A 19,819-nucleotide genomic window follows, 5' to 3' on the forward strand; every position below is an offset into this window, starting at 1 on the left:
CATGCAGAGGAGGAAGGAGGTTTAAAAAGCATCAGGATTTGAATGAGCTATGTAATGTTTGACTGACAATGACTGGATTGATTATAATGTTTGCAAATAAAATTATGTCAATATGGAAAACAGTAAGTGTTAAAGAATCTGCTAAAAGTTCTGATGCAGCTATAAATGCAACAAGAGGTTACTATAAGTTTAGGCTATGTACCAGAAATACACCATATTAAGATTTCATCTGAAGCACTACCAGTTATGTATGCACCAGAATTTGCCTGAGCAACACTCCGAAGCTGGACTAGATAAGAGTTGCAGTGCACAGAACCTATGGGTACAATTGTAAAGCTGAACTCACCGAATAGGTAAACAACATGGTAACAGCTATGAAGCAAAATGAACTTAGAACATGTATTGATCCTCAAGACTTAAACAAATGGAAGGGGTGTGGCCATGATGGTTGCATGGTAACAGCTATGAAGCAAGATTAACTTATAACATGCATTGATCCTCAAGACTTAAACAAATGGAAGGGGAATGGCCACTATGGTTGCCAGAGTGCAGCAGATTTTAATTATTATGTACTATTAGAAAGCTTTCTACATGAATTTACTATCAACTTTAATTCAGACAACGTAAGAAATGAAGGAAAATACGTATTTTGTGCTAAGATCAAATTACATTAGGCAAAAGTTAATGATTAAAAAATCTTGTCAGAATATATATCAATACACCAGTTGAGGGATGTCAATTTTCAAAACTAGTGGGCAAAAGACCATTTCTACAAAGGATTTCTGGACTATACTGTCTTTCATGCATGAAACATTCTTAAAAATGGGTAAATATGGATAAAAAGACAAACACTATACAAAACAATGGCAATAAACACTTAGAACTTCTATAAACTATGATCCAACAACAAAATGCATTTATCGACAATACAGAAACCAGTTTAAATGACATTAAAGGGAAGACTGGGTGAGCAAGAAAACCACACTGAATTTTCACTAAAACAAAATAGTTGGAGAGTTGATAATATGGATTACTTAGAAAATTGGGGAAACAACCATTTAAGAATATTTGGTGTACCTGAGAAAATGGATGGAGAAATCATGGTTAACTTCCTCACCAACTAGACCTTCAGAAAGGTCTGCCATATGACTATGGAGAGAGTGGATATATCTCTCACAGAAAACATCCACAACAGAAATTGTTGCAGCTCGCAACAAGCCTACTAGGGAACAGAACATACTGGATATTTTCTGTGTTCCTAAAAAGATGACAGTTACTCCATGCTGAGTTTTATCATCTTTGATGTGCAGTGAAGACGGGGTTATGAAGTGCAAACTACTGTTATATAATTCTGCCAAACTATACCAATACACAGAATATTAACAGACTATATGGAAACAGTACAATAAGTACGTAAAACTAAAAAGAATGATGTATGCAATGGAAAGATGGCAGAAGGAATGTGTAACTTTTAAAAAGGAAACTGAATGTAAAAAGTAAAAAAAAAATCAAGATATACTAGGCACACAAGGTCTGGAGGATATAGTTTCATAAGAACAAGATATTTAATTAAAATGAGACAAAAATACAAGACACGAAAACAAGGCTGATATCTCAGTTTTCAAAAGTGGTTGGCTCATTGACCCTGATCATGTGACCAATTTTTTTCACATGAGTACCTCTGAATAAAATTAATTTGCTATGATCTGTGCTGTTTTCACACTGACTGAAGAGCTCCACTTGCAGGATTAAAGCACTTGCTTTGATTTTGTTTTTCTTTTTATGTATTTATAAAATAAAAGTGGAACTTTGTTTTGCATTATTTTGTGAACTAAATAAACAAGACACACAAATTAAACAAAAACAGACTTACAATATAGAAATGTGATGCCAGTTTATATAAAGGAATTGAGTACAACAGGAAACCATTTTATAGATACATAAAATGGGGTAAGAGGAAAGACACACATTAATAAAATGCACATAGATTCTAAAACTTATTCTCAAAAACAACAAATTGTAGATATATTTACAAAATCTTAGGCAAAACAGTTTAGATTCTAAAACTTATTCTCAAAAACAACAGATTGTAGATATATTTACAAAATCTTAGGCAAAACAGTTTAGCTACACAAAGAAGTAGCTAATTTGTGCTAGTAACAATCAGGTAACTTCAATCACTCTGTATATAATGTAATTTACCTAGTGCCTTTACAGATTTAAGCCAGCTAGGATATTCACTGTGTGTATATATATATATATATTATACGTATATACTGCATTTTGTCATGCACTCTGTAAGTAATGTCTTGTTATCTATTGTGTTTTCCCTGAGCTGAGACTGAAAAAGGTCCAATGGGTTCAGTGCTCTATCCTGGTTAACAAACTTAACAGTACCATCATATCTGTTACTCAGATGTTAGACTGGGTGTATTCTTAGTGAAGTACATTAAGGTAGAATAATAGCCCTAAAAATATAGAGTCATGAATGCATTTAGCTTCTGGGAAAGACAATTAACAGCTCAGAAAAGCAGAAACTTTGTACATATTTATTGTTAACCAGCACTCCAGAATTTCTACAGACTATAACTGAAGATAGTATTTGGTTATTAACATCTTCTTTCGGCTTTAACCGGTTAGGGATCGCCATAGCGGAACTTCGGTTCGCTAATGATTGGCAGTGGATTTTTACGGTGCCGAGTTGTCAGCCTGATGCCCAACCTTCACCATTCATGCACGCAGTTACCTGCATGTCTTTAGACATCACTCGATTGCGGGGAGGACATGCAGACTCCACAGGAGAACCTCTTGCTGTGAGGCGACATTATTAACCGCTGCATCATCGCGGCCCTTTACTTGGTTATTAACATCTAATAAAGCTTTATTAACCGAATTACAGTGTTTGCAGAATTCATTCTGAAAAGTACAAAAGACCTAGCCCATAAAGGAGAGACTGGACACCTGTTCAGCACAAGTTAGGGTAATTAACAGAGACTTTCCTTCTTGTCTCATTTCAGTTGTTTCCAGTTAATTCCAGTATACTACAGTCTTATCAGTTTTTACAATAGCGAACCACTATGAATAGGGTACAACACTTGAAGTAAGTCCCAAAACCCCAAAGCAACCTTTCCTCAGTAGTCAAACTACGTATGTTCTACAGAGCAATCTGCAGAAGAGCAGTGCTTCATTCAAAGAAACCTTATCAGCAGTTAGACAACAGGTATCAGTGTTCATTAGGAACACTTCTTCAGAACTTTAGAGACAGCAGTGACATTTTTTCCTCAATTATCAGTAACTACAGCAAAAGTTTCATAACAGACTTTTCAGCAGCACACCAGTGTTTTTCCAGACGAGAGATCGTAAACTCCATACAGTACTAGGCCGCAACTGACAACACTACAGTTGCTCCTTACAGAGCAAACCGTTCGGTAAGACACAACTAATAGATACCTCTATATACAGTAACTACAGCTGTCAAACAAATTGCAGAGCACCAGCATTCACTTCAGAAAAAGCCTCAAAGAACTTCAACATACCATCACTACGTCAAAAAATCTACAACCTTCGGCAGTGTTCATTCACAAAATAAAAATACATTATCCCGTTAACAGCTACATAATTCACCAACTCTATAAATGTTCAAGTTTCCAGAGTGACATCACACAACAAGCATGAAAAAGTTTAAAAGGTTGCAGATGAGAGGACACATTCGTCCAGAATCATAAAGTTAGACACCAGTAAATGTTTGGTTTAAAGTTAAAAACTGGGTAGAATAGTCTTAAAAAAATGTGTTCTAGAAATGTTCATTTAAAGTTAAAAGTTATTAGTTCAGGAATGCTACATCTTTCGAGATGCAAAATGGTTAAATAACAGCAGGCCATTACAACAAGCGCACTAACTCATATTTTGCAAAATGAATCAGCTTCTGCCTTCTGTCAGTGACTAATTTACAGTTTTCAAACATCAGTGTAAATGCTACAGCACATGTAAGTGGTTTTGATCATGACTGCAAAGCTTGAGTGATCAAACAAAGCCAACAGTGGGTAAATCCAGCATTATGCACACCTAGCCATGGGTTATTTCTATTATACAATGGCATTTACAAAAAAAAAAAAAAAAAAAAAAAACAACTTAATTTTTTAAAATGATGTTCCTGTATAACCCTGCCGTGGTGTTCTTCCGCTTTAATTTTATGTCTTGGGGTTGCCTGATGAACTATGCATGTGTATGGGACTTGCGTTCCTATGCTTATACAGTACACTGGTGGTTTGGAAAGAAATGTAGATGGGAAAGGTGTTTGTAAGCTATTGTGTCAGCTGCAATGTTCTATATATCAGGTACAGTTTTCATTTCTTTTTTTTTTTTTCAGAATCTTCTTGATTGCAGAACATCGTCGCTAAGCAGCTTACAAACACCTTCCACAACATTATCTGTTGTCTGGAAGCATACTTCTCAATCTCAGAGTAAGATATCTGAACAAAGCCGTGAATAATGGGGGGATAAAGGTCCAAAAGTAGGGACAGTTTTTAAGCATTGTTACAAATAAAGAAAACTGATAGAATAACAGGTTTTGCATTAGCATTAATTTCCTGAAGGGTATGAAGTCTGAAACTCAAATGGCTGTCATTATTTTCTGACTTTAACTGTCAATGATTTGACAAAACACACTTTTTATGAGAAATAGACCAAAAATCTGAAGCAAAAATCTGGGCAGTTTGCAAAAAAAAAAAGTACAGTTAAGAGTTATGACCGGAAGTTATATATGCTGACAAAGTCCGGCAACTCAATGATACTTTTGAGGCCGGACTTTTACTGTTGTTGGTTTATTCTTGATTCACAATGGGCACACTGGTTTCACTGACCAATCAGCGTACTATTTTTTTAATGTTAATGGCCAGTCACTGTATAATATAAAAATAATAATTGTGACTATATGTTTGGCTATTTCACTTCAAATTATGTTAAGGGTATGCAGACAGTGATTTATAAAGTAATTTATATTTAGAATGAATAAATGATGAAATAATTAAGGTAGTTTTTTTTTTTATACAAAAGCCACAAAGAAAATAAGGTGTGAGAATGAAATGTGCCTTCTTAAACAACTGTTGGACATTTACGTTCATTACATTAATTATTTACATTCATATAAATAATTGTTGGTAACAGCCAAGTGGTTCGTTTCCCAGGGAACGAAGTTCGGTAGTCCATGCTTTCGATAGAATGGAAGTTCACTGAAGTGAAGTTGACTGTTTGAGATTCGAAGAAATGTTAATTTGTTCAGTAGAAGTAGACCCATATAGAAAATTTATTTTTAGAGTAAATAAGAAAAACTATTTGAAATAGAGGAGCAGATTAAAAGACTGCGTAAAAATAATGCTGTTGGCAGTGATGGTGTCGATCCTAAGGTATATAAAATAATTACCTCCCAGTGCTTTGTGTGTTTTACAGAAAGCATTCATAGATATTAAAATTACATTTAACATACCTCCATCATGGCAATACATAATATTTTCTCATTTATTGAGACAGGATAAGGACCAACCTCAGTTATCTTTTTATAGGCCTATATCATTACAGAATGCTAAATGTTGATTGCAAAACTGCCAATTACTACTTAATATTAACAGAGGTAAGCACAGGTTAACATCAAAAGAATAATTAAACTCACTAGGACAGCAGAAGTCAACAAGAACTACCTCCAATTAGGCAGGAAGTAGATGAAGCCTTAATTAAAATATTACATTATACAGATTTTCAGGTAATTTTATAGCTCTTATTAAGCATGCTTATCAACATTCACTCTCATATGTTAAAGCGGGATCTTTTATTTCTCAGTCACTAGAGATAAACAAGGGCATGAAAGGTTGTTCCTTGTCGGCTTTATTATTTGACTATTATGCTTCTAGCCAATCAATATATTTTAAGATAATAAGCAACATTTATCCTTCGCTTCTTCTTCTTCTTTCGGCTTTCCCCGGTTAGGGGTCGCCACAGTGGATCACCTGTCCACTCAAGATTGGCAGTGGAGTTTTATGGTGTCGAGTTGCCAGCCCGGCGCCCAACCTTCCACAGAAGGAAAACACACACACATGCACTCACACCTAGAGCCAATTTAGAGTGCCCAATCCACCTACACCTACAGCATGTCTTTGGGATGTGGGAGGAAACCGGAGCACCCGGAGGAAACCCACGCGACCACAGGGAGGACATGCAGACTCCACACAGAAGGCACCCCAGCCAAGGAATGAACCAGGGAACCTCTTGCTGTGAGGCAACAACGCTAACCGCTGCACCACTGTGGCCGCCTAAATATAAAACAATCAATAAAATATACGAACCAATGTCAAGCCTAATGTTCAATCAGAATACAAATATTTTAGACAATATTAAAAGAATAAAGGGAATAAGTTTATCCCAAAACAGCACATATTAGAAGGAATTAAAGAAACTGTCTGCATAAAGACCACATTAAGCAATTTAACAGCATTTGTTTGAATTTATTATGGCACCCCAAGAACCAATAGTAGCTTTATGACATCATGTAAGAGAACGTAAAGATAATGGAATAGAATTTCCTGACTTACAAACTTATGCTATAACTTCAGTTGTTAAAATAGTAGCTTTATGGTTAAATGGTGATTATTAAGACAATTGGAAAACTGCATGAAACCATTCAGTTAAATAAAGAAAAATATCACTATACAACATTTACATATCCTGAGCAGCAACAACAACAACAACATGAAGGGGCTGTTAAAGGAACACCTATTTAAAAGTACACACCTAACAGATTTTGTTTATATGAATGCACTAAAACATTTAGAATTGTTTTAATTACATATCCAGAGATGAAAGCATGGCATTGTACATTATTTACTATACCATTTAAATTGAAATGAATAGACAGTCTGAACTTTCAAAAAATACTAAGTTTACAAAAATTGGATTTGATATTAATGTTAACAGAGGCTAGAGTGCTTAACACATATTTAATGGGTAAACAGAATATGGATTTGAAAAAAAATAGATTATAGTACACAGGGGTAGACAGCTTTTACTGTCTAAATTGATTTAATGTCAAATAAAATTAAAGAATATCAACTCATTCTTGATTTTTCAAAACAATCTCAAAATAAATAGTGAGATAGGGAGATAATATGAATATACAAAATAATTAATATGAATATACAAAATAATTAATATGAATATACAAAATAATTAAGAACTATAAATTTCATATCAAATAACTATTAGGATTATACTCTCTAAATGAACTGCTTAAGTTTAATTATAATATATGAAAATTGTTAAAAAAAAAAAAACTCCAGAAAAACTTTCTCTTGGAAAATTTTGTATAGCTCAGTTATCATGCTACACAGAATTGAAATTATATAAAAAAAGAAAGGTGCTGGTTGTTACAGATGTAATGCCTTAATCTTAGCAGTATGATTTATGACTGTTACCTTTTCGGGAACAAATCAGTGATAAAAATTAATGCTTCTTGCAAACATGTTGGCATGGTAAACCTTAACTAAACTTTTGGTGTCACTCAGTACTCCAATTCCAAGTTTCTAATTCCAAGCGTCACTTCACACTTCTATGAGCTTATTAACAACAACTAAGAAAATGACTACAAACACTTGGAAAAAAATGAGGTCACAGCTTCACTTTCAGAATCTGTGACAGTCATATAGAAATGTCTACTATTAAGATGAAAACAAATTAAACAATCACAGATTACTTGAGAGGAGTGGAGCATGATGATACACTAATGTGCATGGGGGAGATTCAGTGGGTCAATTAGCTGGCACACTGGGCTTGTGCTCATGCTCTCTTAACTTTTTATGTTTTATTTATTAATTATTATTATTATTGCGAAAGCATGTGAAATGACTATGCAACATTTAGTTGGAGACATTTCTAAGACATTAAATGTAGCACAGTGTGACAGATGTCATCATGCAACAACTGAAAAACGAGTAGTTAGCCTCTGTGAAAGTAAAACAGCAGTCTAAACAGAAAACCGGAACTGGCTTTTAACAGCCACGATCTAAGCAGTCTGTAGTGATAAGGATTTTGAAGGCACTACCCGACAACATTTTGCCCCTCTGATTCAGAAATTAAACAAAACCTTTTTTTTTCAGGAGAAAATCCTTGACTATTTTCATCGACTATGATGGAGCTGGAAGGAAATGGATCAGTTGGTATTGCTAGGAGGACAGCAGATGCAAACTATTTCCAGGGCACATGTGCTAGAGGACTGACGACTTGGGTATAAACACTGACCAGCAGCAGATACTTCAAAAGGAGGTCAACTGTTAATCCAGGTATGTCCTCTTTATTTATTTTAAGCAAACAAGACACTAAGGGATGTTCCGATACCACTGTTGGGGAAAACTCTACTTGGGTACAAACTGTTCTGCTTAGAATAGACATTTTAATGCTAGAAGTTAAAGCTGTGACTAATCTTGTTTCTGATTTAGTTAACATTAGGCAGCTACCTTTAGAAAGAAGACACTTCTAAACTTAATTTTAGCCTATTCTAAGTCAGAAAGACTTGATAGATCTTTTCAATAAATATGATGATTTAAAGACAAGTTTCTATCTACAGAATATGCATTAGCAAATGCTTAGTATGAAATGTAGAGCCAGATATGTGAACATCAGGTTAACTGCTGGTGTTGAACATCTGGATATTAAAGAAAATTCTATTTTCCAAACTGTGAGCTCTATACAGAATATGATAAAGCTGCCGATAGTCTAGAACTTTCTGATGCATCCTACAATACAGCATTCACAGTGGCTCCACAAAAGGTGGCTTTCAGTAGAACAGTAATAGTGACATTTTATTCTCTGAATAACCTTAAAAGCAGAGGACATCACCATATTAAATATAATCAAGCAACTACTTATGTTTTTTAAGAACTCCCACCTGAAGTATTAAAAAAAAGAGCAAAGTCTTTGTTGATATCAGTAAACTATTATGGGTTAAAAGGAACAGGTCAAGATTTATTTTTCCTGTGATTTTTATAAAATAACTATATGGATTTGATCCCCAAGTGTCATTCTCTTGAAGAAGCTCAGAAGTAACCATCAGCAATTCATATGCTGCTGTAAGATCTGATACACAGAATCTCATAGCTCTGATTGTTAAGGTTTAAATTTGTCAATATATTTATTAGGCATGAACTTGGTAACTTTAAATGTAAATGGATTAAATAATCTAATCAACTATAAACATGTGAATTTAGACATCTCATGCGTGCAAAACCTTCATTTGGCTTTTCATAACAGTGGTGCTCTGTTTAAACTCAAAAGATTCTCTGATGTTATTAATTCTACTGATAAGTCCGGGGGGGGGGGTGCAAGTTTTTTTTCAACTTGCAAATGCAAGGATTTTGCTTGTCAATATTCAGTTTGGTCATTTTTTTTATTTTATTGTTAGTTCTATTTATGCATCCTACAATACAGCATTCACAGTGGCTCCACAAAAGGTGGTTTTCAGTAGACCAGTAATAGTGACATTTTATCCTCTGAATAACCTTAAAGGCAGAGGACATCACCATATTAAATATAATCAAACAACTACTTTTTAAGAACTCTCACCTGAAGTATTTAAAAAAAGAGCAAAGCCTTTGCTGATATCAGTAAACTATTATGGGTTAAAAGGAACAGGTCAAGATTTATTTTTCCTGTGATTTTTTACAAAATAACTATATGGATTTGATCCCCAAGTGTCACTCTTTTGAAGAAGCTCAGAAGTAACCATCAGCAATTCATATGCTGCTGTAACATCTGATACACAGAATCTCGTAGCTCTGATTGTTAAGGTTTAAATTTGTCAATATATTTATGAGGCATGAAATTGGTAACTTTAAATGTAAATGGATTAAATAATCTAATCAACTATAAACATGTGAATTCAGACATCTCATGTGTGCAAGACCTTCATTTGGCTTTTCATAACAGTGGTGCTCTGTTTAAGCTCAAAAGATTCTCTGATGTTATTAATTCTACTGATAAGTCCGGGGGGGGGTGCAATTTTTTTTTCAACTTGCAAATGCAAGGATTTTGCTTGTCAATATTCAGTTTGGTCATTTTTTTATTTTATTGTTAGTTCTATTTATGCTCCCTTTACTGATTATTAATACTTTGATTTTAGGAACATGAGATATTATTTTGATGGGTGATTTTAATGTGGATCTGACAAGAGCATCAAGGGGTGCTCAAGAGAATAAGCTAAGGCAAGCTCTTGCCAGAATTCCATCAGTTCCTTTAAAAATCATGATGCCTGAAGCAAAGTTTGTGGCATCTTTAAAAAAGGAAGACAATATGACTTCAGATCCCATTGAAATTTTGCAAGAATTGGATTTATTTTTTTCAACAAATTTAGTTTTTCATCATCCACTAAGAGTCTGATTTGATGGCAGTCTATTTATTGGGTTTGTTCCATATTTTAATTTTTGACATTAATCTTAAGTTTCTTAATGTAATTCAGGGTATGTTATTCTTTGCTGAACAAAAAAGCAATAGGTCGTGACACTTTACCAGCTGAATTTTTTGAAACCTTTGGTGATGACTTAATCTCATATTTCATTAGACTTGTTGATTATCTGGGGAAATATATATACTGTTTTTTAGCCCGAGTTATATTTATTCCCAAAACTGATAACACTTTGTCTGACATTGACAATTATAGACCCATTTCTATTTTAAACAGATTATAAAAATGTGGAAAAACTTTTAGAAGAAATGCTGTTAGTTTCTCTTTGTTTTTAATTTGGCTTTATTCCAAGCAAATTAATTTCAACCCTCATTCAATTATTACAGGCTATTATGCATTTTGATAATAATAAAAGTTTTCTAAACTCAGATATAGCCTTTTGTGCCTTAGGTGCTTTATGTCTTCTAGTTATAAATCCTATAATTAATTAAATGTGGGAAAATATAAATATTACTTCATTTACATTTATTAACACACCCCTTCAAATTTTGGTATATACTGATGACTTAATTTTGAGATCTTTTTTTCTGTCATACCTAAAAAAACTGAAACAGATTAAAAGCATACAAGTTTTATAATTATGAAATAAAATAAGGTTCAGCTGCTATCCAAAGGTTCCGATTCCAGAAGAGAAACCAAACAATAGCGAAAATACAGGACAGAACCACCACTACAATGCACATAAAATACCAGGATTTTTATTGTAGACAAAATATAAGCGCTTTCACGTGCCGAACACTGCACGCTTCATCAGATTTCATTTTACTAATCAATAAAGCGGTCCTTAAATATACTGACCAATTACACTTAATTAAAATCAATCAAGTAATGCATTTAAAATCAAGCAGGTAGTCATGGTAACTGCTTCAATGCTATGAACTCAAGTCATTCATAGTAACCACTATACCAAAAAGCCTAGAATCATATAAAGCAAGAAATTTTCTCTATACAATATATGTATAACAAAGTATATAAATATATAAGTATATATACAAAGTATAAAAATATACATGCATAAATATACGAAGAAAAATATATAAAATATCTGTCTATACATAAATTATTTATAAAGTCATAATTAAGTCATAAATAATAAGTTCATGAAAAAATGACAAAACTCATTAGAAACTAAAATAGTAAAAAGTATATATATGCATAATTCTTATCATATATACTGATACTTCCTAATATTTACGTGCAATTAATACTGGCTTTATACTAATGAATTGATTTAAGCCAGGTTCTACATGCGCTCGTAGTTTAAAGATCCAACACAGTTCAATAGATTCTAAATAATTCTTATTGTTCCCCCCTCTCTTATTTTTGGTTATCATAATTAATTAATAAGAGATAAGTTTTTGTTCGGTTATAAAATATGTGTGTGTTCTTGAGGACTTTAAGTGGAGATGTAAACATTTCTAAACTTGAATTTTTTAGCTAACTCAGATTAGGTCTTTCTCTCACAATTAGAAGACCTGATGAATAAAATAGCTAGACTGGTGAATTCTTAGTTTGGCATAAATATCTAATTTGCTGGGAGAATACACTTCTTTAAGATGGAGAGTCTTCCCCATTTTAGTCAGAATACTGTCTTCCTCCAAGAAGAACCATCAAATTTAGTTACTTGATAAAGCTGAAATATTCAAGAGAGAAATATTAACCTGCATTCTACGATCAGATTATGGCTGTTTAATGAATTTTAGTAATAAATACAGCAAGAACTGATGTATAAATAATTGTTTTTGTGTGTGTTTCTGTATATCAGAGTATTTTTATGTCAGGGTGGCTCTCAGAGTGCATAAAAATCGAAATACAAGAAAAAAAAATGAAACAGAGCCACTGAATGCTGCAACAAGAACTTTACTGGTGTTCTGGTACCTCGGTTCAGTGCCTTCAGATTTTGTCACACCATGCAGCCATTTTAAACTGTCTTCACTTAATTAATACAAGCAATTAACCAATTACACATTAAAAAACAAGTACCAATACAACAGTGCATACAAAAATATGAATGCAAATCCATAAACAAGCATAAATATACTTTACGAAAATTAGAAATTTAAATTAATATTTAAATTTAACGCTATGGGTGGTGTCCTATAATTTAATACACATCTGCTTTCCAATTCCAACAATTGTATGCAAAATTATCCCTCACTAAGTGTGGTTTGGCTAACACACTAAAAAACAAACTATCATCATGTCCCCCATGTATTTTATGAACATGATCCGCAGTTGGACTGTCCAAATGTTTATTTCTAAATCCCCCAAATGCCCCAATATACAGACTTTTGGCATTCTCTTACTTTGAACAATGCACCACTTAGTGGGATTGCAACCACATCTGACTATATAAAGCACCCCACATGAACTACAGTTGAAATAATCAATGGCTGCACATGATCAGTTTGTTTTTGACTGTGTTAGCCAAACCACACTTAGTGGGGGTAGTTTTGCACAAAAAGTGTTGGAACTGGAAAGCAGATGTATATTCAGTTATAGAACACCTGCACCCAGAGGGTTAAATTTAGATATTAATTTGAATTTCTAATTTTCGTAAAGTATATTTATACATTTATACTTGTTATTTATGTATTTGTATTAAATGCATTGTTGTACTGGTACTTGTTTTTTAAATGTTTAATTGCCAGTATTAATTAATTTAAGACTGTTTAAAATGGCTGCATAGTGTGACAAAAATTACTCCTCTGAAGGCACTGAGCCGAGGTACCAGAAAGCCAGATAAGTTCTTGTTACAGCATTCAGTGGCTCAGTTTCATTTTTTTTTTTTGGCTTTCAGAATGGTCAGGGGTAGTACAGGTCAATACCCTTGATCCTACTAGCAAATCTGTCTGTTATGGACCATGGGCTTCTCTACTCGTTAAAACACTTGGAAGTCTCCTTCAACAAGCACCAAAGATGATCTATTACAAACCTGAGTGAACAGTGGAAAAACACTGCTCCTTGCAGATGTGCCTCCCACCACTAGTTACTGCTTTCAAACACACGTGTGAGACCCCCTTCCACCATCTGCACTATTTGCTAACTTGGCACTGTGCTTCTATCTACTTCCATTTCCTTGTTGCCTAGCCAAGGTTAGGGTTCCTGACCTTGTGCAAATTGTTAAAGTGCAGTGCTACTGCCTTCCAGCACCAAGTGTGCATTCATATGATTTTAAATGTTTTACAATGTTCCCTTCTGATTACATATGTACAATATTGGTTCTCTGTAGCTGAATATATGCAACACTGCTGCATGTTGCTTACAGTGGTACTACTCTAGATAGGACAGTAGTGTTCTATGGATTTACTGCATTATGTGTAATATTTTCCTGTTCTGCTTAACTAATAAAAAATGATGTAATATTTTGCTGTGTTACTACTTAAAGCAACCTCATGCAGTTGGACCAGAAGCTGTTGTCTTCTGGGTTGGAATATATGCAGGATTATGGATAGTAGTCTACCTAATAAGCCCCAATTCCTTAACAACCATGGCTGTCCTTTAAACAATTAACTGAAATTGTTGAATCCCTACTGCTTTGCTACGTGGCTTCCACACCGATTGTGCTATCACTGCTCCTGTGCCAAGTGCCTTACAGGACTTTTTCTTACATGACAAACTCATACTTATAATAGTATTGTTTCTTGGTTTTATTCTCTGTGCAAGGGACAAATGCTTTAATGAAATGGCTACCCTCTCTTGGTACAGAAACTAACATTCACTGCAAAAAGCCCTCTGTCTTAACTCAGCTATGAGACATAAAGGGAGAAAGCCCCGACTACAGCTCAGGGGTCAGTGTGGGGGGGGGGGGGTGAGCTTGATTCGTTAGATCCAGCTCACTTATCCTGGGGAGATAGATGATCCAACACCCTGATAAATCCAGCTTCTGGGACTCTAAACCATCACAGGACTACCCAATTCAATTTTCTTGGGGCCTTGTCATATGCTTTTCCCAAGTTTAAGAATACCCAGATAATCAGAGCTGTAGGAAATCTCCTTACTACTACTACCACTGAAGTATGAAATTATGCACCTGCAGGTAACAGTTCACCCTTACAATCTACTCTAAACCCCTCTTTAAAATACACCCTCATTCCTCTACCCTTTAACTAATATCACACTGCAGCCTCGTACTACTATCATTACAAGATCTCACTGCATCCTTTTTATATTTAGACACAAAATTCATACTCCCAGCATGGGAAGATGTATCCCATCCATACTATACAAATGTTCAATTAGACAGATTCATGTATGCTGAAAAGTAAGATTTCTCTGTATTGCATTGAAAGTATAATGCATACATTTTATCCAGTATCATTTTCTACTTTCAAATATGTGTTGCCAAGGCTAGAAGCACAGAAGTAATTATCACACCTTCTCATCTCCCTTAAAAACTTCTTAACAGCTAAACTATCTTTTTATAGTCTTTTTCAAAATGTAATCTAATATTATTTGCACCAGCATGTAACTAGATTTACACACTGCTGACAGCTATGTCTCTATAGCATTTTTAATCTCAATTATTTTTGACTTTTGTGGGATACCTTACCAGTCTCTGAGTTTATTATTTTAGCATCTGTGTGCGACTCTGCTATTTAGGTGGACATATATTGCACACACATGATGTTACTTGTCTTATTATTCATTTATCCCCTCCTCTGAATGTTTTTTAGATCTTACATCAAGATATTCAGACAGCTACTTAGGATAGGCAGAATAATAATTTAATGTGCAATACTGCTAACTTAGTGAACAATCACCTAGATTTTAAGTTAAAATTCCAAAACAAAAGAAATTAAAATTGACATTCAGATAATTAGACACAAGGCAAATGTGTACATACTGTATGCTGGTAAGCAAATCAAAGATTTTAGGAAAAGCTCCCATACAGAGTACTCCGTAATGTCTGCACTTATGAAAAACAAATTCCAGGCAATAGGAATGATCTTTTAAAAATTATATGAGAATGATACTGTAATCATACCACACTGGAACAATACCATTCACATGCAGTAAAAGTAAAATACCCCTAAAAGTAAGACATACCAATAATAATGTACACGCAGGAGAATCAGACCAATAATATACATGAGCAGAAAAAACTTCCTGCACGACTAAAATGCACCCGTAAACTGCAGAGCTTATTCAAATCTCATCTAGGCATGCAGAGAAGAAATCCAACTTTTCATACTGCCAGTTATTTACATGGCAAGTCTGTTAACTGGAACAATGCTGTTAAAGACACGAAAGGCAGCCCAAAAAGTCCGTAGGAACAATTTAATGAAAAAATACAATAATCTTAAGCACTTTTTGTACGCACAAGAAGTTCGTACATTGTGCGTACGAAAAGCGCTTAAGATTATTGTATTTTTTCATTAAATTGTTCCTACGGACTTTTTGGGCTGCCTTTCGTGTCTTTAACAGCTCAGTCTTTGTTTTTTAACTGGAACAATGCTGTTAGAGACCTTTGTTGATGTAAATGAGAAAATGTCCCATAGAAAAATGAGAAGCAGGCAAGCTGGGGAACGTCTCCAAATGTCCCTTACACAAAAGAGAAGCAGGAGAGCTGGGGAACGTCTCCAAAATGTCCCATAGACAAAAGAGAAGCAGGAGAGCTGGGGAACGTCTCAAAATGTCCCATAGACAAAAGAGAAGCAGGAGAGCTGGGGAACATCTCCAAATGTCCCGTAGACAAAAGAGAAGCAGGAGAGCTGGGGAATATCTCCAAATGTCCTGTAGACAAAACAGAAGCAGGAAAGCTGGGGAACGTCTCCAAATGTCCCGTAGAGAGAAGAGAAGCAGGAGAGCTGGGGAACATCTCCAAATGTCCCGTAGACAAAAGAGGAGCAGGAGAGCTGGGGAATGCCTCCAAATGTCCTGTAGACAAAAGAGAAGCAGGAGAGCTGGGGAACGTCTCCAAATGTCCCATAGAGAAAAGAGAAGCAGGAGAGCTGGGGAACGTCTCCAAATGTCCCATAGAGAAAAGAGAAGCAGGAGAGCTGGGGAACGTCTCCAAATGTCCCGTAGAGAAAAGAGAAGCAGGAGAGCTAAGGAACACCTCCAAATGCCCCGAAGACAAAAGAGAAGCAGGAGAGCTAGGGAACACCTCCAAATGTCCCGAAGACAAAAGAGAAGCAGTAGAGCTGGGGAATGTCTCCAAATGTCCTGTAGAGAAAAGAGAAGCAGGAGAGCTGGGGAACGTCTCCAAATATCCCGTAGAGAAAAGAGAAGCAGGAGAGCTGGGGAACGTCTCAAAATGTCCCATAGACAAAAGAGAAGCAGGAGAGCTGGGGAACATCTCCAAATGTCCCATAGACAAAAGAGAAGCAGGAGAGCTGGGGAACATCTCCAAGTGTCCCGTAGACAAAAGAGAAGCAGGAGAGCTGGGGAATATCTCCAAATGTCCTGTAGACAAAACAGAAGCAGGAAAGCTGGGGAACGTCTCCAAATGTCCCGTAGAGAGAAGAGAAGCAGGAGAGCTGGGGAACATCTCCAAATGTCCCGCAGACAAAAGAGAAGCAGGACAGCAACACCTCCAAATGTCCCGTAGACAAAAGAGGAGCAGGAGAGCTGGGGAATGCCTCCAAATGTCCTGTAGACAAAAGAGAAGCAGGAGAGCTGGGGAACGTCTCCAAATGTCCCATAGAGAAAAGAGAAGCAGGAGAGCTGGGGAACGTCTCCAAATGTCCCATAGAGAAAAGAGAAGCAGGAGAGCTGGGGAACGTCTCCAAATGTCCCGTAGAGAAAAGAGAAGCAGGAGAGCTAAGGAACACCTCCAAATGCCCCGAAGACAAAAGAGAAGCAGGAGAGCTAGGGAACACCTCCAAATGTCCCGAAGACAAAAGAGAAGCAGTAGAGCTGGGGAATGTCTCCAAATGTCCTGTAGAGAAAAGAGAAGCAGGAGAGCTGGGGAACGTCTCCAAATATCCCGTAGAGAAAAGAGAAGCAGGAGAGCTGGGGAATACCTCCAAATGTCCCGAAGACAAAAGAGAAGCAGGAGAGCTGGGGAACACCTCCAAATGTCCTGTAGACAAAAGAGAAGCAGGTGAGCTGGGTAACACCTCCAAATGTCCCATAGACAAAAGAGAAGCAGGAGAGCTGGGGAACATCTCCAAATGTCCCGTAGAGAAAAGAGAAGCAGGAGAGCTGGGGAACGCCTCCAAATGTCCCGTAGAGAAAAGAGAAGCAGGAGAGCTGGGCAACGTCTCCAAATGTTCCATAGACAAAAGAGAAGCAGGAGAGCTGGGGAACATCTCCAAATATCCCGTAGCGAAAAGAGAAGCAGGAGAGCTGGGGAACGCCTCCAAATGTCCCGTAGACAAAAGAGAAGCAGGAGAGCTTGGGAACACCTCCAAATGTCCCGAAGACAAAAGAGAAGCAGGAGAGCTGGGGAACATCTCCAAATGTCACATAGAGAAAAGAGAAGCAGGAGAGATGGGGAACATCTCCAAATGTCCCATAGACAAAAGAGAAGCAGGAGAGTTGGGGAACATCTCCAAATGTTCCGTAGAGAAAAGAGAAGCAGGAGAGCTGGGGAACATCTCCAAATGTCCCATAGACAAAACAGAAGCAGGAGAGCTGGGGAACGTCTCCAAATGTCCTGTAGACAAAAGAGAAGCAGGAGAGCTGGGGAACGCCTCCAAATGTCCCATACACAAAAGAGAAGCAGGAGGGCTGGGGAATGTCTCCAAATGTCCTGTAGAGAAAAGACAAGCAGGAGAGTTGGGGAACATCTCCAAATGTCCTGTAAAAAAAAGAGAAGCAGGAGAGCTGGGGAAAGTCTCTTTCTCAAAAGTAGTAAATCTCAAATGATCCAACAGAGGGCAGCACAAAAACATTAAGCTGGCAAAAACACTCATCTTCAGCAGTTCTTGTCACAAATGTACAAAAGGAAAATTACAAATGGAAAAACAAAAAAGCCCTGATATGGACTGGAGCAGAATGCCAAGACACAAACAGACACATACCAACTTAAACAGATATCACATCACTCAGATTTATTAAGTCTCTATAGTTTGGTAACATTACAGTATATTAATATCAGTGTATTTTACCATTGTGTATGTGTCTACTGCAAAGTTCATACTTGTCAATCTCTGTAACCTTGCATTGCCTTCTGGAGCTTCTCTCGCCAGGCCTCCACTGCAAATGGACTATGGCCAGTTTCAACTTCCAATACAATAAACAAAATCAGCTTTTTAGTGTTAGTATTACTTAGTAAATATTTGATAAATATACTTCTGCAATAAAGGAAAAAACACAGTGGTGTTATGCTGCCACGATACACTATTTACACTATTTTCAATCACATGCCATGTAAATGAGAGTGTTTCATACAAAAGGAGAGCTTATGACACAGCTGCATACAGAAATTAAAATGCTAATGGAAGTAATTAAAAGTTAAGCCTACTGCCTTACATAATTTAGACTGCTGCCATTACTTAAAATGTTCCTACTTGTCAGCTCCAAACCCTGAATTCTACTGTACAAAATAAAGTACTTACAGAAACAGAAATGAAAAACACACTTACTGTTAGGAAGCCAATCGTTTCACATTTTCTTGGTTCTGACTTGTCTTCCATCACTGCTTCACGTGTGACCATAACATAATCTTTAATGTATTCAGCATTTTTTGCCATCTCCTCCACAGTTTCTTCTACTTCTTTCCTGCTCTCCAAGTTAGCATCAGATACCACCATGTGAGGGGCCATAAGATCGTGTTTTGGGCATTCAAGGTTTTCTTCCATTATTTTCAGACTTGCCACATCCTCAGTTTTAAGCTGTTGGAGTAGTAGTTGTTCTTTTTCATGTAGAAACAAGTGAAGTTTTGCAAACTCTTGCATAATGTATTGTTCCAAACTATAAACATTTTCCTGTAAAACAATAAGTGTACAAAGGTGAGTGGCTGCACATTGTACAGTATCAGTAGTGTGTCTAGACATTGTCCGTGCATCATCTGAGTGACAGTCAGCACTGTAACACGGTGGCAGGTCACCTGTGCACACCACCTGTGACCTGTGATTAAAATGGATTGCAAAGCAAGGGGAGAGAGAGAGACAAGCACCTAGAATGCTCCCTTTTGGGGAGTGTGGAAATAGAATATCCAGTCCAAAGATAACACCTAGCATACAGCAAAAGTCACTGCAATTTACTGGCTACACATACAGGTGTGAAAAGCTGTGAAGGACAGCAAGAAAATGTGAAGTATAGCGGGCCAAGAATTTTTGAAGGGTTTAGCTTATGACAGCCCAACCTTTCTATACAACCTAGATGGTCTCTGATGACCAAATACTCTCCCTGGACACTTGTGAC

The 19,819-nt window shown here is 36.2% G+C and overlaps 1 protein-coding gene across 1 annotated transcript in view; it reads right to left on the minus strand.

Moving 5' to 3' along the window:
- Positions 1 to 19,819, minus strand: part of LOC122790677 — a 560,216-nt gene that overhangs the window by 517,347 nt on the left and 23,050 nt on the right. The window contains exon 3 of the mRNA XM_044058200.1: positions 19,039 to 19,380. Coding sequence (XP_043914135.1) covers positions 19,039 to 19,380 — 342 coding nt within the window. The remainder of the gene's footprint in view (positions 1 to 19,038; positions 19,381 to 19,819) is intronic.

Source organism: Protopterus annectens, chromosome 16.part0, assembly GCF_019279795.1.
Source record: "Protopterus annectens isolate FY-2018-M chromosome 16.part0, PAN1.0, whole genome shotgun sequence".
In the NCBI taxonomy this organism is placed as follows: Eukaryota; Metazoa; Chordata; order Ceratodontiformes; family Protopteridae; genus Protopterus; species Protopterus annectens.